Raw genomic sequence first — 26,537 nt, 5'->3', positions numbered from 1 at the left:
AACAGTGCAAATCCCGCTGGGTGTTTATTCACCAACATTTAACACACAGACAACCCTGCTAACAGCGGCCAAGGGTCTCAGCAGCAACACATTTCAATGTGGCCAACATGCAGCCTTTTATAGTAGCTGGCTGTTCCACTTTACAAACCCACCAAAAACAGGGTAAAACAAAATACATACACAAACACAGTTTGACAAACTAACACAATCTTCAGAATAATATACATTACCAAATGTTATTCATTTTAATAATCTCTAAAAACCAATCTCTATCAATCCAAATATTAATCCAACATTAAATATATAAAATGTGTAGCTCTACTGCTCCCCCTCTTCCATCTGCTTTGGTCTCTTCTGGAACCTTTAAAAGGTGCTCAGGCCCCCGGGGAATCTTTTAGCCTGAACACCCTGCAGAGGAAGAGACAGAGGTAAGCCACACCCACACAAAGCCTTCAAACATTTCAAACAATCACAATACTTATATTATCCCTTTGTTTGTTGTATTTTAACAGGTCACCATCAGTTCCAGCTGAGATGCCACTGCACAAAAACACACAATCAATAAAATACTTCAATCTGTTTCTGTTAGTTTCATTTATCATTCAAAATGCATTTCTTTTGTCATTTAACACACATTTTAAGGGTTGTACAGCCAAAGTAATGAAGACCTTCATTACATGGATGATCTGATGAATGATCTGAAGCAGAGACATGTCTTCAGTGGCAGTAATGTGCAGAAATGTCTAATGCAGTTTGTGTTCATGGATATGCTGCAATGTGACTTTGATGAAAGCAAGGAAAGATGGAATACAAATACCATCAGACCTTCTAAACCAGCGGTGTCACTCATTTTCGTTCTGAGCCAACTTAAGATCATGAAGGGTCCTAAAGGGCCAGTTGTACCAGAATGATAAAACCTGTAAACAAAATGTTAAAATATAAATGAATCCTTAAAATTAAATATTACTGAACATCTTTTTAGTCCCACTAGGATTTTTTTTCAATAAAAATCAAAGTATTTGTGGTACTAATTTAGAAATATTTTCAATATTTGCGCTGTTTATGATGGTAAATATGACTTTTTATTACTCACTGTATAGATCATGGACTATAATCTGCCATTAATTAAGGTGGAGGCAGCTGTTTAGTACAAGTAAGAAAGTTTTTGACAGTCTTTGAGAAAAATCTGTAATAACCTCCCAATTACGTATTGGCACAAAAAAGTGCGGGGATTTGTTGATTTTGTGTGAATTTCCATAATTCTCAAGAAACTGGAGGGATTGATTGATATAATTTGATAATAAACAGATAAAAATGCATTGATTTGATTGATTACATAATATTTAACCACATTTAGTGTTTAGTCTAGAATCTAGAGGGACACATAAAAAGCTACAGCAGGCCAGATTTGGCCCACGGGCCTTGAGTTTGACACATGTGTTCTAAACAATCTCACTGTGCATCTGGTAGATCAGACATCTTGTACCACCTACCTAACAAGGTGGTTTTTTTTTTTGTTGTTTTTCCTCATTTATTTAATTAACATCTGGTTAATTTGTTGCCTGTTTGGCAACTTTCAAAAATAATTTGTCAAAACAAACCAAAAAAACTGTCCCTGGTCCTCTTGAAGGGGAGCTCATCTCTAGTTTGACTCTCTCTGGTGCTTTTGGCAGAGGGCTCCTCTTCAGCATCATCACTTCCCTGGTCCTCTAAGACCAGGGAAAACAAAAATCAGGCAGCTGCAGCTGAAACTTAAAACCATGAAGAAAGAATACAACACCCAGTTCTAGAGTCATTACACTTTAAAATACTGCTAATTTATAAATCACTGAACATTTTAGCACCACAACACATTAAAGATCTGCTGTTGTTGTATTAACCTTCCAGATCTCTCAGGTTTTCTGAATCTGGTTTTGCTCTGCATCTCCAGAACCAGAACCAAACATGGAAAAGCAGTCTTGAGCTTCTATTCATGAATATTCTAGAAGCTATAAAATGTATTAGAAAATAATCAATTATTTGTACTTAAGTAGACAAAAAGACATGAAGGTTGTTGCTTCTTTAGGAGACTTTATCTACTACATGTAGGACCTTTTAACATTTAACAAACACCAAAAACACCAGGTTGGGTTTTAAATACTTTTATCCTCTGCTTTTTGCTATTTTACTATTTTTCCTTTATAGAAAACTTTATCATCTGACAATGTTTCTATTGGCAAACTTTTAATAAATGAAGAGTAAATGTTTTACAATCCAAAACATGACTTCTAACTACAAGATCTGTTTAAAAATATGTTCTAGTTGTACTGAAAGAAGCTTAAAGGTGCTAAAAACTGAAACAAAGAAACATCAGCAGAAAAGTCTTCCAGAAGTTAAATTGTAGTTTTCACTTCTTCAGCAGCTTGGTGGCGCAATTCCAGATCCACATCATTTACCTAAAGAAAGAAAAGACAAGCAGATCATCTTCTTCTTTACAGAACACATTTTTAAAAAACTTATTTTTACACTTTGTTTGGTCTCTTAAAAAAACGAGGCCAAACAAAACGTCTTTACTGAACTGATAAAGAAGCTTGGCTTCAGCTTAAAAATAAAATTGGACAAATTTTTTTGTCCAATATAAAGATCACCGCATATTTTAGGTTTGAATTCTGTAAAAACAAAAACTCTTATGAAGCACCTTTTGCTGTCCAATTATTAATCCGTTAACCAAAGAATGAATCACCAGATCAGTCCAGCAGAAAGACCTGAGCTTTTCACATGTTGATGTTGGAAGGATTAGTTTTACTGCAGATGCTTCCTTTGATACAAATGATCAAGCATTTACTGAAGGAATGCTGTTGTTGCATTTTAGCCAATAAAATTACCAGAATAAATCGATTAGTAAAACAACGGTTAGTTCCAGCCCTTCTGTGTTGGGTTCACAGTGATGCTGTCCGGTGTACCTTTGTTTCCTGCTGTGTGTGCCAGGCGACGCCCCCCCCCCAGCAGGCCCAGATGAACTTTCACCCCTCGGTGCAGCGTAAATTACAGTGACTCTGCTGCCGTCGATCTTACAGTCTTCCATGCCGTCTTTGGCAGCTTTACAATTTTCCTCGCTGTCAAATTCCACAAATCCAAACCTGGAGAAAAAATAGTAAAATAGCAAAAAGCAGAGTAATCAGAAAAGATGGGGGTTTTTTTATAAAAAACTAACGATCCACTGATAAAACCCCACAACACCAACCGTTTGGAAGTTCCAGTGCTCTTATCAACGGCGACTCTTGCGCTGACGGCTCTGTCAAAAGCGCTCTGAAGAGTTTCTGCGGTCGTCGTCTCAGCCAGGCCGGCAACAAACAAGGTTTTCTGCTGACCTAAACACAAAACCGCTCACTTACACGCCTCTGGAGAGCATGGCACATTCAACTGATGAATAAATCTTAAAGTACCTTCAGCTTTCACAGGCTTCACACCAATGCGACCCCTTTCAACTTTGATCTTTTGGTTGCAGAGCTTGATGGTTTTGGACCTCTGCAGCGCTTTTTCAGCGTTGGCCACAGTTGCAAACTCGACAAAGGCAAACCTGCAGAGAATCACAAATGTTTGGTGAGGGTCCTGAAGGGAATCCATCCCATAAAGAGTGGATTGAGCGTCGGGTTACCGTTTTCCTTCATCCTTCCCTGCAGTGACTCCTGGCCGTGTGAGAATCCTCACACCAACAGCTTTTTTAAAGGCGTATTTCAGGTGCCTTTCTTTTGCTTTTTCAGGCAAACGGGTTACGAATAAGATGTTATTTGGAGGAGCTGCAGCTGTTGGAATTAAGAAGATCTCTTTAATCATTTTTAAAAATGTCAGGCGGCTAACAGACTTTATTTGATGATGAGGTCTTCTTACCCTTCGTTTTTTTACCGCTGGCTTTGCCTTCGTCGGCCTCTCTTTGTTGTACATTATCCAGGATCAAGTTCCGGCCTTTAATTTGAGCTGTTTGTTTTTTCTTCAGCATTTCCTCAGCGATGGCTTTGTTTTTAAACTCCACAAAGGCAATGCTGTTAAAAAAATTGTAAATTAGATGAGAAATCTGTGAGAAATGCTTTCCTCATAAAACATCAATAAAAAGATGATGTTTTCTTCCCCTCATTATCTGCGTTTCCACTGACCATATAACTACATAATTTGACATTTCTAAAATAGATTAGCTTAATAGAAACACTAATTAAAAAAGAATCTTGTTTTGTAATAAAAGGTTTTGCCGCTCGAATTATGCGGGGGGTTGAGGCTGGATCAAAACTGGTTTATTTCACAAAACTGTAATGGAAATCCTTTTTTCGCATCACATGATCAACAACCGGATGTTACTACTGGTGGAAACCAGTAGTAACTGGTTTCCACCAGACGACGACAGGAAGTGGTTGGTGGATGATGGTGCACAAAGTGACTCATCACATGGGATTTTAATTGTGTTTCTTATTTAATGGGAACAATGTGATTGTGAAATTGTGTTCTTCTGAAATTAGCAAGATATTGATATAGTTTTGCATATATTTGTAATGGAAAAGTCTGAAGGCAAATCAGATCAAAAACCTGTTTGAGAATCAAAATTACAAAAAGGATTTCTATTTGATAAATGCCACAATAAAGAGAGAAAGAAGTAGTCAAAGATTTATTCATCAATATCTTTGAAATCAGACGTTTACACACATTTCCTCTGTATTTGGTCACATTCCCATTGAACTGAAAGCCTAAAAAAACATCATGCAACTAAAAACACATTGCACATGAAGTTCTACGATGGAGAGCAGTCCATAAGATATTCAGCCATGAAATGTTTGCACTTCTGCTTTAAATGTTCCTTTATTCCATTTATCTTGATTTGTTTTTCAGTTTCAGCACTTCTTTGCAGTGAGTTACCTGCAGGACTGGGCTTTTATCAGACTGTTTTGACTTATTGTCGTATTGAAACATTTGAATTAAAGATGTTAAAAGACAAAGATGTTTGTCTCTTAAAGATGTTTCTATTTTTACCAGTTTTTGTTCCACGACAGTGTCAATAAATATTAATGTAGTTATTGTGAGACGGTTTAGTGATATAAATCATACTTCTTTAGTTAAGTGGGGTTCTGAAACAGACTGTTTTAAATAGGATTTTCTTTTTCAACAACAATATTTGTGTTTGTGGTGTTATGAATGCTGTCATACAGGCATAGCCATACAGCAACCTAAAAATGAAAGAACTAATTATCATTTTTATTATCACAACTGTATTCTATTACTGTGATATTTAGTAAATAGAAATAATCTAACCGACCTAAAACAAGAGACGTTCTTCTAATTTAACTTTTAGAGAGGTAGTAAAAAAAAGGATGCATGTGTCTTTTTATCCAAATACAGAATAAAAATACATTGTGATGAAACGTAAAGTCCATATTGTCCACCCTTAGTTACCCGTCTTATAACAATTCAACCTTTTGGTTTCAACTGTAGCAGGGAGAAACAGTAAAGAGTAAAAACTCTCACCCTTGAGTCGGACTTTTGGCTCCTCCAGGAAACCGAACAGAGATGGCTTTGTGGAAAACCTTTCGGATGTCTTCTTCGGTTGCGTCGTACGGGACGTTCTTCAGAAACAAACACCGCTTGTCTTTCACTGACAAAAAAACCCCATCAAATGCTCAATCATTTGCGTGTACAAATCTGTTTACAACCAGAAAACCAGGGAAGAGATGACAAGTTTTCCCCATTTCATGCTGGAGGATCATGACCGGATTCCAAAAGAAAAAACAGGAGCAGAAGTTCATCAACTGACCTCAAATTAAACTCAAAAGGTTACAATCTGTGAATAAATATGGCTTTTTTATCACTTTCCATCAGGGTGCTTTTTATTTTTCATTAATTTTGTTCTAAGTTCTTTCACATTTAACACCTTTAAAAGAAAAAAAAATAACACTTTATGGTTGAAAAACATCTGTAGTGCCACTTCCAGCATTACAAAATTAATCAAACACCACTGTTACGCACATTTTTGATGAACCAAATGCAACATTTTTATATGAATATTGTTTTGTTAATGTAAAAAGCACTTGAATTTGAAATATGACTGCAACTCTAAAAGCAGTCTGTTTCTATTCACAGAGCTGATGGAGGAAGAGGGAAGGAGAAGTTTGTGACGGTGAAAAGAAAAATGGCAGAGATGCCAGAGACAACAAACGCAGGGAACAAGTAACCCCTGGGTTTACTGTGAGTGAAAAATGTTACGTAATGTTAATGTCTTCTGATAAACTAAAATACAAGCGATATCGTTGCAGATTTTTCAGAAAAAATGTTAAAAGTTATATATAATTTTTTAGTTTAAAACAAAAACTTTTCAATGTTACCATGTTTAGTCTAACAAAACCTGATAACACTTGAAGTGTTACCAGTGAAGCTTTTTTGTGCTCTTTTCTCTTTTGAGAATCACACAAACTTAACAGTTTTGCTTAACTGTTGCTAACTGAATTAAAACAGTTTAGAATTTCAATTTATCAAAACCTGCAACAACTTAGCATTTACATTGTTGCAGCTCGTTTTATTAAGCTGTTTTGAGAAACTGTTGACTGCATGCAGAATGCTGGTGCAACTGATTTATACAGATAAATAATTAAATGTTATCAGGTTCTCAATAGTATTTTAACTAAAAAATATATTTTCCCGGGGCGTGGGGTTCAGTGTTCTTAGAATAGATTCTGGTATCACTTCTACAGGTCAGTACATACTATGGACTACAAGCTATTAGTCCATTTTTCTGTGGAACAGAACCCCAAATTTCTCCTTAGAGAATATCTAAAATATTAAAAGAAAATGCAGCTTGGGAAGCTAAAATATTTATACTACTATTATGCTACTTGACACAGCATTGGCTGGCGTTTGCAAATAGGCAGTTATAAGTATTTTTAGAGGGTGTCTTGAGCTGTAGACACTCAAACCCTCGAATATCTGGGGTCCGCTGTACAACTTTACCTTTCTTATCCACAGGTGGCGCTTTCGACTTGCCCTGGTTGTTGCTTTTAACTTTGGTCTTTGCCATCTTCATGGGCTTATCCAGGATTTCCTCTCCATTCAGAGCCAAAGCTTTCTTCAGGTCCATATCTGAGGCCATATCTACAAACGCATGCCTCCTACAGGAACAGAAAGTTGTTTGTTTTATTAACCATGCATCAGCAGCTATAAAACAAAAAAAAAAAACTCAACCGTGATTATTTAAACAAACTCACTTGGAATGTCCCAAGCGGATGTCATGAAACAGCAGACTTTGCGTCATGAAGCACTTCGCCAGAGAGCTTCTGATTTCCTCCGATGTTTTGGTGAAGTTCAGGTTGCCAACATAGAGACAAAGACCTGCAACGGAGGAAAACGTGTGAAGCGCCGTTTACTGAAAGAAGCTGGCGTTTGGGTGTCCACCACAGAACGAATTCGTACCGTCGTTGGTCAGTTTGGTTTTCTTTGACGGGGAAGAATCGGAGGCAGCGTCTGCTGTCCGTTTTCTATTTACTGTAACACACAAATTCAGACAATCAGCAACCAACACATTAAAGAGAACTTTATTCTCCAATGACAGCCGTTAAAAGAGAAGCAGACTCAGGCTAAGAAATAAAATGCATCTTTAGAAAAATAAACAGACCATTAACCACATTAATTCATTACTGAGCTACGATTCCTCTAATTATTTCACTATTCTAAGTTCCCAGTAACAAGAATCAAATGATTTCACATGGACTGATCCTAAGCTCAGAACTGAAATCATTCACTAGAAACTAAATTCATCCCACACAAGAGCTGCTACGTTTTACTGACAGCAACAATCTTCAGGGAGAACCCTGTTATTGACAGAAGAAATTAAACGCTAGCTTTTTTTCAGTACTTGTGAAGAGTTTTTAAAATGATATTAGACAAAGCACAGAAGCTATTTAAAGTATAACTAACCCCCCTTGTGAAAGGAAAACCCCACTCCCAGGCAAATTTGGAATAATTCCACCAAAGTGGGAGGAACCAAGAGACACTGAGGGCGTGGCTGAGTGTGGGGATGAGGTCTAGTGCATTGTTGCCAACTTAATGATTTTTTAGCAACTTTTTCTTAAAGGCTGCTAGCGACAAATCTTTTGACTCTTTTCTGTTATTACAAACTTCCTCTATAAAACGTGAAGCACCCATCACTGCCATAAGCCCCTCCTACTTCCTATGGTTATGCTTGTATTATTGAGTCAAAGCCTAGAAAGTGCGTCATGGAAGATGCTCCAGTGTGTTTTTACATCATTTCCTGTTGAGAAACCAGCAGGTCAAACCTTTACTATAACCAGAAATTTTTAAATCAGTCACAAACTTCTGATCAGTAAAACTGAACCAGAATTAAGAGCTCACAGCATCCCCATGGAAACAACCCTTACCAGCACCTGTCCTCTCTGTCTTGTCTTCTTCTCCTTCTGCACCCTTCTTCTCCCAAGACACCGTTACCGTGGGGACGTTTCTTTTTACCTCAATGTCCACCTGAAGATCTTTAAAAAAATTTAAAAAAGGAAAAGAACTTTGCATTAATTATTAGACTTGTCAAAAAGCTGCTGTAAAGCAGGCATTTCCCTAAAAATCTTGCCATTTTGTTCTTAATTAACTTATTTGTATTTAAATAAATGAATCCTATGCCATTTGTCCTTTTTAATAAAGCTATTATTATTCTTGATAATGTGTCCAGATTGAATTGTGTGTATCGTGACAAACATATCTCAGATCCGGTTTGTAATACCTCTCAGAGTTACATGTTATGAGTCACAGTACCTTGCTCGTCTCCACTCTCCTCCTGTCGCATCTCCACTTCTGTGTTTTCTTCTGGCTGCCAATCTGGTGCAATGAAATTATTTTTGTTATCATCATGCAAATGAAAAGTTGTGAGTATACTTCATATAAAGCATTAAGATAAAATAACCTACCATTAGTGTGTGTATTCTCTTCCTTTATGTTGCGGTTTTGGCTTTTTTTATGTCTCTTATTCTAAGAAAAAAAAAAAAAAAGAAAGTTACTGGTCTGCATTGCTGGCTGTTACCATATCAAAAGTTTGGGTACATTTTCAACTCTTAAAAAAAGGCCATCCCCTCCAGAGATAGATCAGTGTTAGGAACCTGCACATCTTTACCATCTTAACAGATGGTAAAGATGTTAAGATGGTAAACATCTTAACATCTTTAAGATGTTAAGATCTTAACATCTTTAAGATGTTAAGATCTTAAAGATGTTCACAGTTATCAGGTGAACATCTTTAAGATCTGTTCACAGTTATCAGGTCTTTCATTTGTAACTTAGCTGCATCTGTTTTCTAAGTTTTGGATTAATGTCTAACTACATTTTTTTGTTGCTTCCTCAGAAAAATTTATTTCGATGTTGGATTTCTTCAACATTTCCTGGATCCCACAAAACAATATTCTTTTGTTTGAGTTGAAAAATGAGGAAGCTAAAAAGCTCCACAACAGTATTTATTTTATGTATGCATATAAATCTGGAGAAATATAAGGCATGTCACCAACAGAGATCTGTATGGCGATTTGTTCCAAGTTTCCTAATATTTTGCTAACACGTTTAATATACTTCCATCTATAGCTGTAGTCTCAGAAAGTGACTAAAAAACGTACAGGTAGTAAGAGAACGGTAGTAATAATAGAGTTATCGCCACTAAAAAATACATTTAACTTGTTACGAAATTCTAATATCTAAAATAGTTATTCCACGCAGAAGTTCCATGACTTTTTAAATTAAGCTGCTAAATAACAAGCTAACTTGTTAGCTTGACGGTTTTCTTACAACGGTTAACTTACGTTGTCGACAAACGCCGCCAGCAGCAGCTAATATGAACATAAATACCATTCTTACTTGTTTCTTTGCCATGTTATGCTCCAACAGGAAGCGTAGACAGAAAAACACACGTGTGGGTCAGATGCAACTTAAGCGTATGCTGCACACTGCGCATGTGTCATACTATTCTACGGATGCCGGCAGGGAGAGCGCGCTGTTCTGGTGCGTACGCGAAAACTACAAATGAACAGTTTGTGAATTCCTCCTTTAATGACAACCGTCGACGTTGTAAACTCTGCCTATGTAGCATATAATGGTTTATAATAGTCTCATTTTATACTAATAATCATTTAAATATCTATTTCTAACAGTTAGCCATGTAGCTTTAGCTTGAGTCTAATCTAATAGTTTCCCTATTCACCACCCAGTCTGTAGAGACTCTGCGGATGTAATCGTGTTAGCTTTTCTCATAGATTTCCAGGATGTCAGTACGTTAGTAGCGCAGATTGTAGCTTTGTTTGCCCGGAAATGTAATCTACCGCCCTATGTTTGTTTCTGAGCAGGTTGGACTGGAACTGGACGTTCAAAGAAACCAAAGTCCAGGGTTCGAGTTACAGTCTGATCAAGTCCCACCATCCGCCCAGGCTCAAAACCGAGCCGGTGGGAGCAGACCATGGAGGACCCGGGATTCGTCTGAGAAACACTTGATGCACCTAATTAAGGTTTTCTTTTTGTAAACTCATCTGATGTTTACAATGATGGGCAGTCGAAGAAACGGCTTAACGAAGGAAAGCTTTATCCTGTCGGTGGACGTTGGCACAACGTCAATCAGATGTCATGTGTACGACAAGGAGGCGAGGATCCGAGGATCATGCACCAGCAAGGTATTGTATTTACATCTAATATATTCTTCAGTTTTTACCCGTTATCCTGATAGGGTTGTAAATTTTTAAATGGGATTGTATGTGGTACAGTAACATAAAGTACTACATAATAACAAACTGAAATATTTGTCCATTCTTCATTGCAAAATAGCTCAAGCTCTGTCAGATTGGTTGGAGAGCATCTGGATCTAGACTTTGACTGGGCCATTCTAAGACATAGATATTCTATGATCTAAACCTTTTCACTCTAGCTTTGGCTGGGTTGTTGCTAGGGCTGGACAGAAAAGCACAACAGGCACTTGATCAAGATATGACAGAATTCAGATCCAGAACTGATGGATCTGAACTCAGGGCCAGAACTGCCTAGCATTCTGGGGGATGTAGGCAGAGGAAATCCTTTAGTACCTCAACCTCTCAGGGCTAAGCAAGCAAAGTTGATGGTATGAACTAACTAACTCATTTCTTAGTTACCTAGCAACAAGTTATTGAGTTGCACCGCTTTGTGTTGCTTTATTATTTAACACACTAACAAAATGCCCTGCAAATGTAGAAATGTAGAAAGGTTATGAAGTATTTTAAGTGTTTTGCAGATCTTTGCATAAACCTGTTTCTCTGCCACGTTTAAAGCCAGATTATTCCCTGTGATTGTTCCAGGTCGTCCCTTTGTATCCAGATGTGGGACACGTAGAGGTGGACCCAGATGCATTGTGGGAAGGCTTTATCACTGTGGTCAAAGGAGCAGTGCAAGGTACAGCTGCACGACGTCCTGTTATCGAATCCATCTGGAGCTGTGTCAGGGCAGCAATGCCAACAGGATTCAAGCAACTTCAACTGTTCCAGTATTACGCTGATATTTTACTGCGCTCCTGTTATAGATGCAGGAGTCCAGATGTGCCAGATGGAGGCCCTCGGCATCTCCACTCAGAGAGCAACCTTCACCACCTGGGACAGGTCACAGAAATGAAACAGCCTGACAGTTTGTCATTCATTGAGAAGCTGGAAAGTGAGCGAGAACACTTCTGGTTTGACTTTTCTGTAATTCCTCTTCTCTCTCATTGTGTTTGAACTTTAACAGGAGGACGGGGGTTCCTTTTCACAACTTCATCAGCTGGCAGGACCAGAGAGCTGCAGACCTGGTGAAGTCTTGGAACAGGTCCTGCATCATGAAGGTGGGTCTCCATCCATCCATCCATCCATCCATCCATCCATCCATCCATCCATCCATCCATCCATCCATCCATCCATCCATCCATCCATCCATCCATCCATCCATCCATCCATCCATCCATCCATCCATCCATCCATCCATCCATCCATCCAGAGGCAGGTCCATCACAGGGCTCCTTGACATCTTTACCTCTTATATATCTTTAATAAACATCACATAAGAAAGTATATTTTCATGGAGGTAGCACTTTATGTAATCATATGGGGATTTGAATGTTTAAATATTTTAAGTTAATTTTTTTAAATGAGATTTTCCAAGAAGCTCTTAGACTTGTACTGTTTAAAGAAGCACAAATAAATCCTATTTTCTTTGTTAATAAAATATCTTCTATGGAATAAACTGATTTATTGACAAGTAATCACAAAAAAGAAGATAGTTTAGTGCAATAATTTCTATGATGCGATAAAACCTATTAAAAAAATTACTATTTTTAAAATGACTGTTTTTATGGCCATTAAAAATATTTGACAACTATTTTTAGTCATTAAATAGGTATATAAATAACCTGCTTTATCTATATACATTAGATTGATTTGTTTAAATGACAATACGGTGTTTGCCAATAACACAAAGTTTTTCACAATGCAATTCCAGGCTCCAAAGTTCTGAAGTTCAAATTAGAAACGCATCTTACACTTTACAATATAGAGCAATATTTACATGTTGCATTAATCTAATTGGCTTGTTTATTAATTAATCCATATGGATTGAGATTTTAATCTAAAGACATAAATAGAAATGTGTCTCTTAACTGAAGAAAAAAGTTAGCACGCCTCGTGCCATACCAGCTGGTGTTGGCTGAATTTAATTAAGAAGCTTCACTTCCACCTCCTCGTCTTTTCTGGAATGCTTTGCTTTTTCCTCTGTTCTGGGGTCCAAATGAGGATCAGCCATGATTCCAGTAGTCCTTGCCTTTGTTTACGTTGTTCCTGGTTAACATTATTCTGGCCTTCTTACAGAACAAAGGTTTCCTTCTTGCACAGCGTCCTTGATAGTTAAACTAGTGTATCTCTTTGATTGTACAAGTATGCACCGTCATATCAACAGTAGCAACAGCCTGCTGCTGGTCCCATGAGGATATATTAGAGGTTTTAGAGGTTTGGTAACTTCTTTTAGGATCTTGCTGACTGTCTCCAGACCTGGGAATGTTTTCTGCTTCTAAACCATTTTCCCAGACATTGGAATTGTTAAGTGTAATTATTTTAGATCTCTTTAAATTCCTTACTCAAAACGCTGAGTAATTGTGTTCTCATCATGTCCCAGTGTGATATACCAGTAAGTGATTCATAGGGTGGGGGTTCATGTTTTGTCATTTGGAGCAGCGGCCTGAAGAATGAGCATTTCATCAACAAGTTCTGCAGGTCAGGCAGCCATTTTTAACTCTGCTTCCGTCCATCCAACAGCCTAATTATCCTACTGACTGCAGAGTGAAAACCATTCATCTCATTTCAGGCTCATTTATTGAGATATAAATCGACTATTGAGATAATTGACAACTAATTTAGTAATCAATTAATCGTTAAAGGGAGTATGCAAGTAAAAAAAAAAATGCTAATTGTTAAAAGAACAACAAATTCAGGGCAGTAATTAAGCAAACATTTTACAAAAATATACATTTTGCATTTAAAAATACTACTAATAAAACTTCTTTGTCTGTAATATGTTCTAATCAGATCTCCTTAAGTAGAATAGTTGTATTATTATTCTATTTAGCACATTTTGCTGTACAATTATCATTCGGTTAATCAAAAACAGTACAGTGGAACGGTATCATGGAACTAAGCTAACAGCTACCCGCCACTGATTGGCTGATGGCAACATGACTTTGACTCGGGTTTTAGATAAACATGACTGAGCTGGAGCTGGACACGATGACCACTCATTCACTCTTTTTTTATCTTTATTTTTTTCCTCAACACTCTCAGATAATCCACGGCGCAATGAAGGTGGCCTACTTCCTGACACGGGACAAGCGGTCGCTCGCAGCGAGCCTCATCGTCTTTTCCACTCAGCACGTCACCTTTCGCCTCGTGTGGGTGTTGGCCCACTACAAGCAGGTGTGTGGACGACCCAGCTGGTGAACACAACAGGAAGTTTAAATGAAGCTGTGCTGATGTGCTTCTGTTTTCTGCCAAGCTGGATAAAGTAAAACCCACAAACATGTATTAAAACGATATGTCTCCAGAGGGTTTGCAGCATCTTGAGCTCTAATGCTGCAAAAGTTTTAGATCTCTTACAAATTGTGTTTTGTTTTTTTGTTTTTTTGTTTGGTAATTTTTTAAAAATTAAGTAGGGAAAAAGCAAACAAACAAACATTAACATGAAGGCTAACCTGAGTTAATGTAGAATGTAGTTTGATCTGGTCCTTTGTGAAAAAAGAATTCCTCCTCCTTTATCACATTATTTAGCCAAAAAAAGAAAATCGTCCAAAATCAGAATTGGCAGGTCAGGCTTTTTGAAAATCATCCAACAATCAGCCAGGAAACTACAATCGGTGCAACTCTAATTTTTTTTAGAAGGTGCTTCATCATTCATTAACTTTATATTTACAATAACATTTTATTAACAGCTAAACATGGTGGTGGTTGTGTGATGGCCTGGGCTTGACTTTCCAGCTTTAGGACCAGGACGATTTGTCATAACTGATGGAACTGTGAATTCTGCTGTCTAGCAGAAAATCCCAAAAGTTTGAGGACTTGAGGTCAAGCTGGGTAATACAGCAGGACAGTGACATAAGCACCTCAACCATTTTAGCCTGAATTGCTCCAAAACACAAAGTGAAGGCCTGGTTGCTGACTGTTCATGCTCAAACGTCCCCACAGGGCTGAATTCAAACAATCCTGCTAAGAAAAGGAGACCCAGAGTCCCACTGAGAGATAAAGGACAGCCTGTCTTAACCTAACAGGGCTAAGGCTGGTTTGGGTCACTTTTTTTCCTTTTTAGTATTAATAAATGAAATCACCACTTAAGAACTGTTTTTGTATTAACTCTGATTATATTTCACTTATACTAGAATTTGTTTAGCCATCTGAAACAACTCTTTTTCATGGCAGTACAGTTTTTAATGAGAGCAGCATAAAGACATGATCTCAGTGTGGCTCATTTTCCAAACCAACCTCCACACCGGGTCAAGAATCCCAGCAGGAACAGACTGTACTCCTCCTCCTCCTCTTCCTCATCATGTCGTCTTCTTTTTCCAGGTCCATCAAGCGATTGAAGAAGGCAACTGCTGCTTTGGAACCATAGACACCTGGCTCCTGTTCAGACTCACCAAAGGTCGGTGGCAGTCAGTCAGTCAGTCAGGCAGTCAGGCAGTCGCTGCCGCTCAGCCTGTCCCACCTAGACACCCAGACCATTTGTAGAAATGTGTGATCCAAACCTGCCAGTTTGACGCCGTGGACTTTCTAACAGGATATTAAGGTCCAGACATGGCGCTCTTTGTCTCGCACATTTCTCTTGCATCGCTGATTGCTTGCAATTTCTGAGGAATGTTTCAGCCCTCTGCAGGAGGGGAAGTGGAAAACAAACGATTAGGACTTTTTTTTCCAGACAGTTCCTTCACATATTGCTGCCTAATCTGTTTCAGGTTGTGTCCACGCCACAGACTACTCCAACGCCAGTTCAACGGGGATCTTTGACTCCTACCAGGTGTGGTACATCTTGTTGCTGCTTCCTTTGTGCTCAGCATGGTGGGGTTACTATAGTTTTTTTGTTTTTTTTTACCTCTCTGTCATGTGTTGTTTCACAGATGTGCTGGAGTCAGTTTCTCTGCTCTCTTGTCTCTCTGCCCCTCTCAATATTCCCCCAAGTAGAAAATACAGGGTAAGTTAAAACTTCACTACACGTCAAGACATTTCAGCTTCTGGTTGTAGAAGTTTTTACCGCTGGAAGAACACGGAGACATTAAAAACAAGATGAACATCGATCTGAACTATGTGGCCGATTTATGGTTATTGTAAAGTTTTCCTCTCCTGGAGGTGTTGGGCTGATGATCAGGCTTGGAATTTATTCCCAGCTTGAATCTGGCAGAAAATCTGTGGGAGGATCTAAAGATTAGGGTGATGGCAAGGAGGCCTGCCAACGTCACAGCTCAACACCAAAATCCCCATGGGAACAGCTCCTCAGCAATTAGAAGAAGGTTTCGATCGGTGTAAAGCTAATCAAGATGTTTCCACTGATTATTGAAAGGAGTATAAATCGTCAACATGACATTTAAAAAGAAAATGCACATAAAAACAGTTTTTTATTGTTTCTATTGATTGGCGCTTCTGCATTGTTTTGCTACAGTTTATGTACAGACTTCTAAAATCAATTAAATTGATTTCAAATCTAAAACTGCTGGAGGTATGACTACATTTAGACTTAAAGGGGCAGTATAGTGTGTTTTCAAGGCACATATTGACATTTTACAGCATAATCAAGTAACTATGTTACCTACAGTTATTATAAAAATGCTATATATATATATAGCATTATTTATATATATATATATATATATTATATATATATATATATATCTCAAATATCACTAAAAATACATTTTGCTTCCTGATCTCACACCTTAAAATCGGGCCTCTGTCTCTTTAAAATCTCCTGCTCTGTCTGAAACTTCACCTTCAGGAAGTCATCACAACATAGCTCTATAGCTCTATTAACCCCTTAACATTTTTACCAGAGTTGCACTGACGGGTAGCTCGTATAATGAGCTAATCACATGTGCAGTTCTACCAGGTGTTTGCTAATTGCTCCTGGCTAGTCTGAAGGAGCAGAGCTGGTGAGGGATGCTCTGTGAGACGGAAGCTTGGACACTGCAGCTTAAAAGAGTCAATTTTACATAACACTGCCCCTTTCACTGTGAGGGAAACTTTTTTTTTTTTTACTAGTTTGTAGGTGGATTTGATTTAGATTTTTGTCTTTTTAAAGATAACGACTTACTGTGTATTAATAACATAACCTAATAACATAAACCAGTGAGGTGGAAACATTAATAGGTAGTTGAACAGGCTTGTATGGGGTGGTGGGGGGAAGGGTCTAATAATAATTTCACCATGTTTTTATGATGAAGCGTATTGTACATTATGCCATGTTCCCTGTCCTGTTCCTGCATTAGAACAGATTACTAATGGATGAGACGAGAGCAGGAGATAATGCGTTGTCTCTGGTTTCTGTTTTCATGATCCATCAGCCATAAGTTCGGCTGCACAGATCCGTCCATCCTTGGAGTGTCCATTCCCATCATGTCAGTGGTGAGTGAACGTTCCTGGCATCGCAAACCAGCAGCAGCATAAATATGATAAACAGTCACAATGAAACTGTCTCATTTGTTCCTCCGTATCTCACTTACTGTTGTTAAAATGCAAAAAAAAGTACTTGGTAAAATTGAACAGGTCGCCAGTCTGTTGCAGGGCATTATTGGCTCCAACGAACAATTATTTTAGTAATCAATTATTTTATCAATTTTATTTTTTTTGACGATCAATCAATGAATTGTATAAAGAAATTGACACATGCTGATTTTTTTCCTTTGGCCTCTTAAGACTATATTGAAAATACATTAAAAAAGACCAATAAAGTTGTGCTCCTTTTTTAAATAAGAAGATAAACATTTTATAGCGTAGAATACAATAACAACTTTCCTTTAATAAAGCAGGTAAAGCTACAACTGCGCCACTTGAGTTCTGGGTAGAACAGATTTACAGACAAATATGATTTTTATCCAAAATGCAAAGTGTATATATATTTTATACAATTGTTCTTTCATCAATTGTTTTTTTTCTTCTTTTTTTTTGGAGTCTGTATACTCCAATTAACGATTAAACGGTTACTAGATTAGTTAATGATTAAATACGATTAATCGTTTCAGCCCTACTTTAAACATCAGACACATTCTAAGTTTGGTCAAAACAGTCGTGAAGTCCCGTTGATGGGATGGCGCGTCTTGGCGTTTTTCGCTCCTGCCCATAAACTCACTCTGCCCTCCGGTGGCAGATGGCGGACCAGCAGGCGGCCATGTTTGGAGAGTGCTGCTTCGATGTGGGCGATGTGAAAATCACGATGGGAACCGGCACCTTCATGGACATCAACACTGGGAGCAAACCGCACACGTCTGTGGCAGGTAGAGGAGCTGTACGTTTTTTTTTGTTTTGTTTTGTTTTGTCTTTTTCATCCAGATTTTAATCCTGCTGGATTATTCCAACCCGTCTACTGCAGGTCTGTATCCGCTGGTGGGGTGGAAGATCGGCTCAGACGTCGTTTACCTTGCAGAGGGCAACGCAGCAGACACGGGCACTGCCATCAAATGGGCCCAAGAACTTGGTGAGGACTGAACTGGGTCGCTTATTGTAAAAATGTTTGGGGGTTTTTTCTTTAAAAATCCAATAATTATTCCTCTTCACGTCTAAAATGACGTTGCAGAACTTTTCTCAGACGTCGGAGAGACCAGCGACATGGCTTACAGTGTCAGCGACTCAGATGGAGTGTGCTTTGTCCCTTCCTTCAGCGGCCTGCAGGTAAATGCACTCATTTATTTGTTGCTAACATATGACGTTTTATATTTTTATGCACACGCCTATCTCCATCTCTAATAAAAGCACATGCGTTGTGGTAATGATTTTTCATCTGGTTTCTATGACGGTGTATTATGGCCATAGTAGGTAGAAAAAAAAAGAAAGAGTAGTAAATTAATCAGAAATTTTGTGATAAAAACTCATAAATTTTCAAGAAAAAAAAACTCTGAAATTGTATAAAATTTCTTTTTTTTTTCTAGAAAATTTCTGATTTTTTTCTGACAAAATTTTCAAACTCAGAAATTTCCAAGTTTTTTTTCTAGACTATTTTTTTTATCACAAAATTTCTGAGATTTCTAGCAAATTTGTGACTTTTCAAGCTCAAATATTTCCTTGTTTTTTTTTCTAGAAAATTTTCTAGAGATTTTAAGGAGAAATTTACTCCTCCTTTTCTTTTTTTCTGCCTACAATGGCCCTAATATGCCGCTGTAGGTTTTGCATTGTCTCTCTGTAACATGCTTTTCTTTTTTCCCCTCTGCCCTCCATTTTGAACCGGCAGTTGTAAGTGTTTTCTGCTGGATGTTGATATTTTAGTTCTGATTAGAAAATGTCTCCCCTCCCCTTGTTGTCCAGGCGAATGTTGCCTAGTGACATGGCCGGTGTTCCTGCATGTTTTTAGTTTGTGTTCCTCCTCCAACACAAATCAAATGGCTGAATGACCGTGACAACATTTTCAGGAAAACTAATAACCAAGTAGTTTTAAGCGTTCTCCTGGAAATCCATTAGTTTTGTGCTTTATGTTTGAACTGCTGTGTTGTATTGAGGGGAGTGATTACACAACAGTCAACTTCAGTGATTATAGAAAACAAGAACTGACTGCTTTCCAGAAGTTTAGTTTCTGCCATCCACCTGAAAAGGTTTAGGTGTTTGTACCGCTGGCAGGGATGCAGGGCTGCCACCACCATGCTTGGCTGTTGATTCAAATTTGATTTGATCAAATCAAATCAAATCAAATCAGACTTGATTTGATTTCAAGCATGAATAAAAATAGTCAAATACAAGACAAGAAAGCAAAGCAAATTGTCCAAAAAGGAGTTGGTAGACATAGAAAACTTCACCCTCTTTTTTTCTTGACAATATATAGCAATAGTTTGTAACGTATTATTTAAATATTTGATGCGGTATGCATCAGTTGCTACCAAAACACTTCATATCTCAGCTCCGCACTTCTATCCCCACCTGGATTTCTATATAACGACACCAGTCAGTCCTCTCTCACAGCAGAGCTAAAAAGGACAGTGGATAAGATTGGTTTCTCATGTAAGTATCGTCCAATTGCCCAAAATGAAGGAAATCAGAGCCGATGTATCAATGAATTTCTCCAACCATATTTTGGTCAGTGTAGCCTAATAGCTTCTGTTTCCAGCTCCTTCCACTTACTGCCAAGCTTGAACCTCCATGGTTCTGGATTGTCGCTGAACATCCAAAATTATTTCCTTTCATCTCAGGTTGACCTTTTCAAATGGTGACATAGACTAAAAACCTGTACTTGCATCTGATTGATTAAGTTGGATGGTGCTGCTGTTTAGAAACGGCTCTAGAAGATTTTTCCCAATTTTAGCCAAAAATTCTCCTCCTTAGATCCTCCGTGACGTTGTTGTATTCTCCCGTTGTTTAGAGTGTTTACAACGCTGAGATCTGTCATCAAGTCAGTTATTTTGGTCACAGACCAACAGAAATGACCAGCTACAGTCCATTGTGGCTTTGTTCCACTGGTCTCCCAGTTTTTAGTTCATTGAAGTTGTGGTTTGTGTTTTCCTTCCACCCTTGAGAATTAATCAGAACTGTGTCAATGCATGAAGAGATGGCTGACTCGGATAGGAGGCTCGTCTTTCACCTCTGTGTGTCCTATTAAAGGCTCCTCTGAATGACCCCAGAGCGTGTGCTTCCCTGATGGGCCTCAAACCTTCCACGACTAAAAGCCATTTGGTCCGAGCCATTCTGGAGTCGGTTGCCTTCAGGTGATTGGCTTTAGGCAGGCTTCAAACAAATCAGCATGTACTTGTTTGAACTTGTCTCCGCCTCCTTGATGCTTACTGGTTTATCTTTCTCCTCAGAAACAAGCAGCTGTATGAGACAATGCTCAGAGAGACCCGCATCCCCATCACAAAGATCAGGTGAGGTTAATGGTCCAGTCTTACATGTGGAACCTGGATTGTATCCAGCAAGTTGGGTGTGTCAGCCTGAACTTCACTGGACTCTGCTCCAGCTAATGCAGGCGTATCGATAATACATTATCTGGATAGATTCTCCTCTGACATAGTTACAGTGAAATGATTTGAGCGATAGCTGAGCACTCTGCTCCTCTCTGTCTCAGGGTGGACGGTGGCGTTTCCTCCAACGACTTTGTCCTGCAGCTGACTGCAGACCTGTTCTGCAGAAAGGTGATCCGACCCCAACACCGGGAGATGTCGTCCCTGGGGGCCGCTTTTGTTGCCGGACTCGGAGTGGGTAGGCAAACACACTCTCATTTAAAACACAACTCCAGATTGCAAAAGTATTTGTACCTATAGCCATTAATTCTTATTTCGGAGGGATTTGATGTGGCGGACCAAGACAAAATAGTGTATGACGGAGAAGTCGAAAGAAAATGATGCATGATTATTTTTTTTCACATTTCTGGTGGCTTTAATCTCTATTCAGCCCTCAGAGTCAGTACTATTGCCTTGTTTCCATTGAGCGATACATCAGGAGAAGGTGCAGTGGGGTATTCTACGGTCCGGCGTATTCAGGAGAGCCAGTTAGACTCTCCCTGGAGGTTAAACCCAACCGCCTAACTTGATGTCATACTAAGTGACTAACGTGACACAAGCAGTGGCATTTTTCTGTCCCCAAATCAACGGATTGTGTTGTGTGACAAGTATGGTACGTCCTACTGTACCATTGCTTACAACTGAAAGGGGCCAAGAATGGTGTGGTACAGGTCAGTTGTTTGGGTTGATTTTTACAATAGAATGAGACAAAATATCGTACTGAGCTTACCATGCCATAATGTCTCATGGAAATGAAGCATAAGTACTTCCACCTTCGGTTGCCATAGCAACTGAGAGTCTTTGGAGTTTGTCTCCACCAGCTTCCCACATCTGGATACTGGAATTTGTGACCTTTGTCTTTGTGGATGGAGACTGGATGTGAACAGAAAACCTTTTCAAAGATTTTCTAATGGATTTAGGTCTGGACTTTGACTGAGCCTTTTAAACACTTGGATGTCCTTTGGTCTAAACCATTCCATTGTAGTTCTTGTTGTATGATCAGACGGTTGAACTTCCACAGCCTCCCCCAGCAGGTTTTCCTCCAGGATTGCCTTGGATTTATTGATCAGTACATCAACATCAGCTTTCCTGTCCCTGCCGAATAAAAGCATCCCCACAGCATCATGCTTCTACTATTATGTACCAATGTGGAGATGGTGTTTTCACTGTGATGCTTAAGGTGATGTACTTGCTGCCCCAAAAAGTTAAATTTTGATCTCGTTTGGACAGAATATCTTCATCTGCTTGTTTGCTGTGGCTAAATGCACACAGGACTTCCAGAGGTGTTCTATCAACACTAGGTTTCTTCTTCTCCTCCTTAAAAAAGTCCAGGTTTGTGGAGTGCTCTAGTCGTCCAGTCAACAGATTCTCCCTCTGTGATTGAATTGTGATTGATGGACAGGGCTAAGATGGATGTCCATCTTGGGATGTTTGCTGTAGTTCTACATTTCAGTGCCAGATGATGGATTGAACGGAGCTCTGTGACATCTTCAAAGCTTGGCAAATCATTCTAGATCCTAAACCTGCTTTAAACCTCTCCAACTTCCTCCGTGACCTGCCTGCTGTGTTCCCCCATGAAGCTGTTTGTATGCTAATGTTCTCTAACAAACTTCTGAGGCCTTCGCTGAAAAGCTGCATTTATAATATGGGCTCTGTTTGCTAGTTGGGTGAATTTTTAAGGTATTAGACTTTATTTAGGAAGTTGGTCTGTCACATTTTCCTGTTTTTGCTGTCTGTATTGGTTTTTTATGTTTCTGCATTAAATAAACAATCCCAGGAGTCTAAGATTTGGTAGGAATGCTCTTCTACCTAAATGGAGGACATAAAAAGCCACTTTGTCGAGCAGTCACTTTAATTATCCTTTTTTTTCAATGTTCATACTCTAAATATATTGCAACTCATGAAAGCTCCTGATCAAAAGTCCTATTTTTATTTTGCTGACTAGAGCCACAAAAGTAGAAATGAGTCCTGCTATTTTCTTATGTTCTATTCACCGCATTATGTAATGAGATTATTGCAGATTAAGTGGATGCCTGCGTCTCTGTAGGTTTCTGGATGACCCGTGAAGAGCTGAAGAAGCTGCAGAGCGCTGATAAGGTGTTCCTGCCTAAAGGTGCTGCCGGCCCCGGTCAGGAATACAACCCCATCCTCCAGAGCTGGGAGAGAGCCCTGAGGCGCTCCATGAACTGGTACAAGCCCTGACTGTGGGACGCACGTGAACCAGCTGCTGAGTACGTGTGAAACGCAGAACTAACCGCCATCAGCTGTGCCTTCAAATGAATATAACTGTTTATCTGTGTGAATCATGGTCCACTTAATTTAAAGACACGGTACTTAAAGCTGCAGCAGGTGAAGGAAGGTGTACAATGGACCACAAGTTACTTGAAAATGAAAATCTTCTGAACTTTCCAGTCAAGTCAGAACTGTTCTGAGGTCCTGTTCAGACCAGGCACTAACAACCAAACCGGGGGATCAGATCATGAAGACTCCTAGTACAGACCAGAATCTTTTGACATTTCATTTAGAGCTTTGACTTGCTGAAAGCAACCGTAGCAAATTCCAGTTTCTCTTTGAGACCTAAAAAAAATGAAGCTAACCGAATAGGGCTTTTCTCTCATCTCTTTATCACTAGCAGTCAAATATTGATTATATCAACACTGTGTGTGAGGGCTGCTGTAAAACAGGGTTTTAGTTATTTAAAGCAAAGACATTCTTGAAGTCGATGTTTTAAACCATCTTGAATCCGTGTTTAACATCTCATTGGAAAGGAAAGTAGCTAACTTTGAGTCTTTTGTCCTCAGTAACTGAGGACTATTGTTAGACCCAGAAACATTTAAATATGTGAATGGAAGCAGACCAGATGTTTTCATTTCTGACCATCAAACTATAAAAATCATCAGATTCTGGTCGCCGGCCGATTTCTCAGTACATCTTCAATCTTATCTGCATTGTAGTCTGAACACAAACACTTGGCTAATGGTCCACGCATGACTCCGGTTATTAGCTCTACATTGGATTCTTCTGGTTTTAAGAAAACTCTAATAAAATCTAAATTAATGAGTAATCCATGTATCTAGCTGGAGGTAGATTTTTAGGCAAAAATTTCTACTGTAAGACAAATACAGTACAAGCAGCAGGTTGCTGAGATCTGTTTTGGTTCATCATAATCAGTCATATTTCAGTAAAAGTCAAATGGTCCAAACATATAAAAGATCAAAAATAAGGTGAAATAAGCCTTCAGGAGATAATATATAAATATTTTCATTTATATCAAGTCAAAGATAACTGCGTTTATATAGAATATCTAAACCACAGTTGGCTAAAGTACTTTATACACAAAATGATTGGCAATGAAACAACTAAAAATGTATTGTCACAACAAACACATTGATATCAAATAATTATGTTTTAATCAGAAAGTTTGTCAGCTGTTTCTCCAGATTGAAGCACTTTTCTGACTGTTTATTTTATAATTCATATAAATATTTAGATCTGAGAAAAAAAAATGCTATGCAATAATTTAATTGCATTGGTGCAAAACAGTGGTTAGAGTTGACAAAAACTTCAGTCCTGCACAGTCTTGATGATCAAGGTATAAACCAATAGATGTGTGTATGTATGGGTTGTTATTTTTGTGAGGTGAGTGTAAAAAAAAAAGCCACATAAACCTCCAATGTGTTCATGATTATTTTATAGTTCGGGTTTTTAGGGATTTCATAGAAACAGGAGGTGATGTTCTGCTTGTTGCCATGGATTCCGTACAGATTTCTTGTGTTCTGACTTTTCTTTGACATACTTTCATGATCTAAATTATCAACAAATTCTATTATGAAAGATAATTTTAGTAAATTTGAGTAAATAAGAAATCCAGCTTTAAAATGAGAATTTCATTTATTCTCCTTAGAAATGTTCTGTCAGAGTGCAGAGTTCATGGAAATTTCCTTTTTTTTATTATTATTATTTTCTCACATTGTTGTCATCTGATATTAAAAATGGTTGGATTTGACACCTTTAAATGTGACCAAAAAACCCCGAAGAAATCTGAAAGGGATTAAGTACTTTTTTTTTTTTTTTTTTTTTGAAACTGGAACCTGAGATCGGATCATTTAGGAAGCGTTTTTAAGTGAATCTTACTGCCAAGTCTGAACCGGGTCCATAAAGAACCATCAGCATGAAGAAGTTTCTGCTCCACTATTTCTTCTCAACAGTGCCATTTATTCAGAAGATAACTTTATTCATTCTTGTCTAAATTGGATTTCACTTCTCAGTCTCTTTGTCTCGTTAATGAAATAACATTACCCAATGCTATGACGCCAACGACTGGCTTATCAGCTTTTAATTCATGAGTGCTCCATAGCAACAACTGAGTGCCAAATGTTTAATCCTGGAACACGAGCCAGAATCCATTCAGATTCAAGCACAAACTTCAGTTCATTTTGGATTAAAAGAAAACTGACCTGACTTCTGGATGTTTCAGAACCAGTATTTTTTTTTCTTATGAAGCTGCATTTTGGTGATTTAACGTATAATGTTTGCATAGTCATTTTAAAAAGATGAGGACCTGATTTAAAAAAATACTTGTTTCCTTTGGGAAATTTGGAGCAACTATATTTTAAACCCTTTATGAATGTTTGTATATAATATAATTATAATGGTGTTAAATTCTGACTCACTGTTAAAATGTGATTATTCCTCTGAACTTGTAAAAGCCACTGTACTCAGAATTTAAGAGCGTTTGTACTACATAATGTTTTATAAAGACTGGATCAGGGACATAAGAAATGATTGAGCTGGCTGAAAAAAGAAACATTCCAATACTGTATTGCTTATTATTGTAGATTTTTTTTCCATGTTGATGTCGTATGATCAGTATGAACTCTGATGACATTCTTCTAACATGATTGTTCTGTAACTGAGAACTCTAAACCTTTTTCTTCACCTCTGACCTGCTGGGTGGTGTTTGGATTTTACATAATTTTCTGAAATATGTCTAGTAAACAGTATTCATGTCTCTCAAACTTTTTTGGTGTTACAACCTCAGACTTCAGTAAACTTTTAGTAGACTTTTATGCAATTGACCAACACATTCCAATGAAGATGAAGGTTTGATGCATTGTTTTTAACACATGTCACAAATAAATCTGAAAAGTATGGTGTTGGGAATCAAAACTTGCATCAATATTTGGCTTATGAAATTATTAATAACTGATGAATAACTTATTATTAATGAAATTATTAATACATTTAGAGTTTCTTTACTTGAGTTGGGGCTCCATTCAGAATCTGGAACCATAAGTCAAATTTTGTCAGCCTCATGTGCAGGAATGAATTTAAAACCACCGTAGAGAAGAAACGTCACACAAGCAATAAATTCAGACATGCTTATTTTTGATTAGGTCTGGGAATTTATTAAGAAAACAATTTTTCCGGTTAAATTATCCCATAACCTGTTTCTTAAATACAAATATTTAAGAAACAAGTTATATACATATATATATATATATATATATATATATATATATATATATATATATATATATGTGTGTGTGTGTGTGTGGAGGTCAATCTTTTCAGATTACGTGTCTTATATTAAACGGTGATAGTTTTAACCAATATGTAAAAATACCACATTTGATAAGTTACATGCTGCAGCTTTAAAGAAATGTGATTTATATTGCTAAATTGCACACTGTAACTTTAATTGTATTTTCAAATTTACTAATATTTGCAGAACAGAGGACAAAATAGTAAAAAAAAAAACACACACACATTTCCAACAATGTCAGTTTTGTTTGTTGACATTAATGTAAATTGATAAAGACAA

At 37.9% G+C, this 26,537-nt stretch overlaps 2 protein-coding genes across 7 annotated transcripts; one reads left to right on the top strand and one right to left on the bottom strand.

The window, feature by feature from the left end:
• LOC103479097 (nucleolin-like) lies at window positions 1–10,020 on the bottom strand. Of its 4 annotated transcripts, XR_014084162.1 has the most exons (15): window positions 9,862–10,020; window positions 8,928–8,988; window positions 8,776–8,838; window positions 8,391–8,498; window positions 7,426–7,497; window positions 7,221–7,344; window positions 6,967–7,124; window positions 5,491–5,617; window positions 3,871–4,022; window positions 3,638–3,785; window positions 3,426–3,559; window positions 3,224–3,350; window positions 2,943–3,119; window positions 635–2,435; window positions 1–540 (listed from the first exon to the last, which is right to left on the bottom strand). XR_014084162.1 is itself a non-coding variant. In XM_008433330.2 (14 exons), the coding sequence occupies exons 1-14, from the start codon at window positions 9,874–9,876 to the stop codon at window positions 2,432–2,434; spliced, it is 1,470 nt and encodes a 489-aa protein (XP_008431552.2). In that variant the 5' UTR covers window positions 9,877–10,020; the 3' UTR covers window positions 1–2,431. The 4 variants fall into 4 exon arrangements, 3 of the variants coding, with proteins under 3 accessions (XP_008431552.2, XP_008431553.2, XP_008431554.2); XM_008433330.2 differs by having other exon boundaries at window positions 1–2,435; XM_008433331.2 differs by having other exon boundaries at window positions 1–2,435; window positions 8,397–8,498.
• Window positions 9,958–26,098, top strand: gk5 (glycerol kinase 5). 3 transcript variants are annotated; one of them, XM_008433328.3, is made up of 17 exons: window positions 9,958–10,005; window positions 10,347–10,667; window positions 11,322–11,415; window positions 11,543–11,618; window positions 11,743–11,836; window positions 13,821–13,952; window positions 15,096–15,171; window positions 15,482–15,543; window positions 15,644–15,717; window positions 17,081–17,141; window positions 17,884–18,010; window positions 18,106–18,210; window positions 18,310–18,404; window positions 20,319–20,422; window positions 20,519–20,578; window positions 20,779–20,912; window positions 22,761–26,098. In XM_008433328.3, exons 2-17 carry the CDS (start codon window positions 10,530–10,532, stop codon window positions 22,913–22,915), a joined length of 1,587 nt encoding a protein of 528 aa, XP_008431550.1. In that variant the 5' UTR covers window positions 9,958–10,005; window positions 10,347–10,529; the 3' UTR covers window positions 22,916–26,098. The 3 variants fall into 3 exon arrangements, with proteins under 3 accessions (XP_008431550.1, XP_081454025.1, XP_081454024.1); XM_081597899.1 differs by lacking the exon at window positions 9,958–10,005 and adding an exon at window positions 10,016–10,033; XM_081597898.1 differs by lacking the exon at window positions 9,958–10,005 and adding an exon at window positions 10,058–10,271.
• Window positions 26,099–26,537: the final 439 nt, after the last annotated feature.

Source organism: Poecilia reticulata, chromosome 17, assembly GCF_904066995.2.
Source record: "Poecilia reticulata chromosome 17, P_reticulata-male-v2, whole genome shotgun sequence".
In the NCBI taxonomy this organism is placed as follows: domain Eukaryota; kingdom Metazoa; phylum Chordata; class Actinopteri; order Cyprinodontiformes; family Poeciliidae; genus Poecilia; species Poecilia reticulata.
Note: the sequence above shows the minus strand (reverse complement) of the source record. Positions and strands in the feature narration are given on the sequence as shown.

Excerpts from the sequence above, each read along its gene's own strand:
- LOC103479097 (XM_008433330.2), bottom strand. Across the intron at positions 7,125-7,220 it reads ATCCGCTTGGGACATTCCAA|GAGGCATGCGTTTGTAGATA; the intron begins GTGAGTTTGTTT and ends CTGTTCCTGTAG. Across the intron at positions 3,351-3,425 it reads GAAGCCTGTGAAAGCTGAAG|GTCAGCAGAAAACCTTGTTT; the intron begins GTACTTTAAGAT and ends TTTTGTGTTTAG.
- gk5 (XM_008433328.3), top strand. The coding sequence starts at position 10,530 with ATGTTTACAATGATGGGCAGTCGAAGAAACGGCTTAACGAAGGAAAGC. Across the intron at positions 15,172-15,481 it reads CCTGTTCAGACTCACCAAAG|GTTGTGTCCACGCCACAGAC; the intron begins GTCGGTGGCAGT and ends AATCTGTTTCAG. Across the intron at positions 18,011-18,105 it reads ACCGCACACGTCTGTGGCAG|GTCTGTATCCGCTGGTGGGG; the intron begins GTAGAGGAGCTG and ends CGTCTACTGCAG.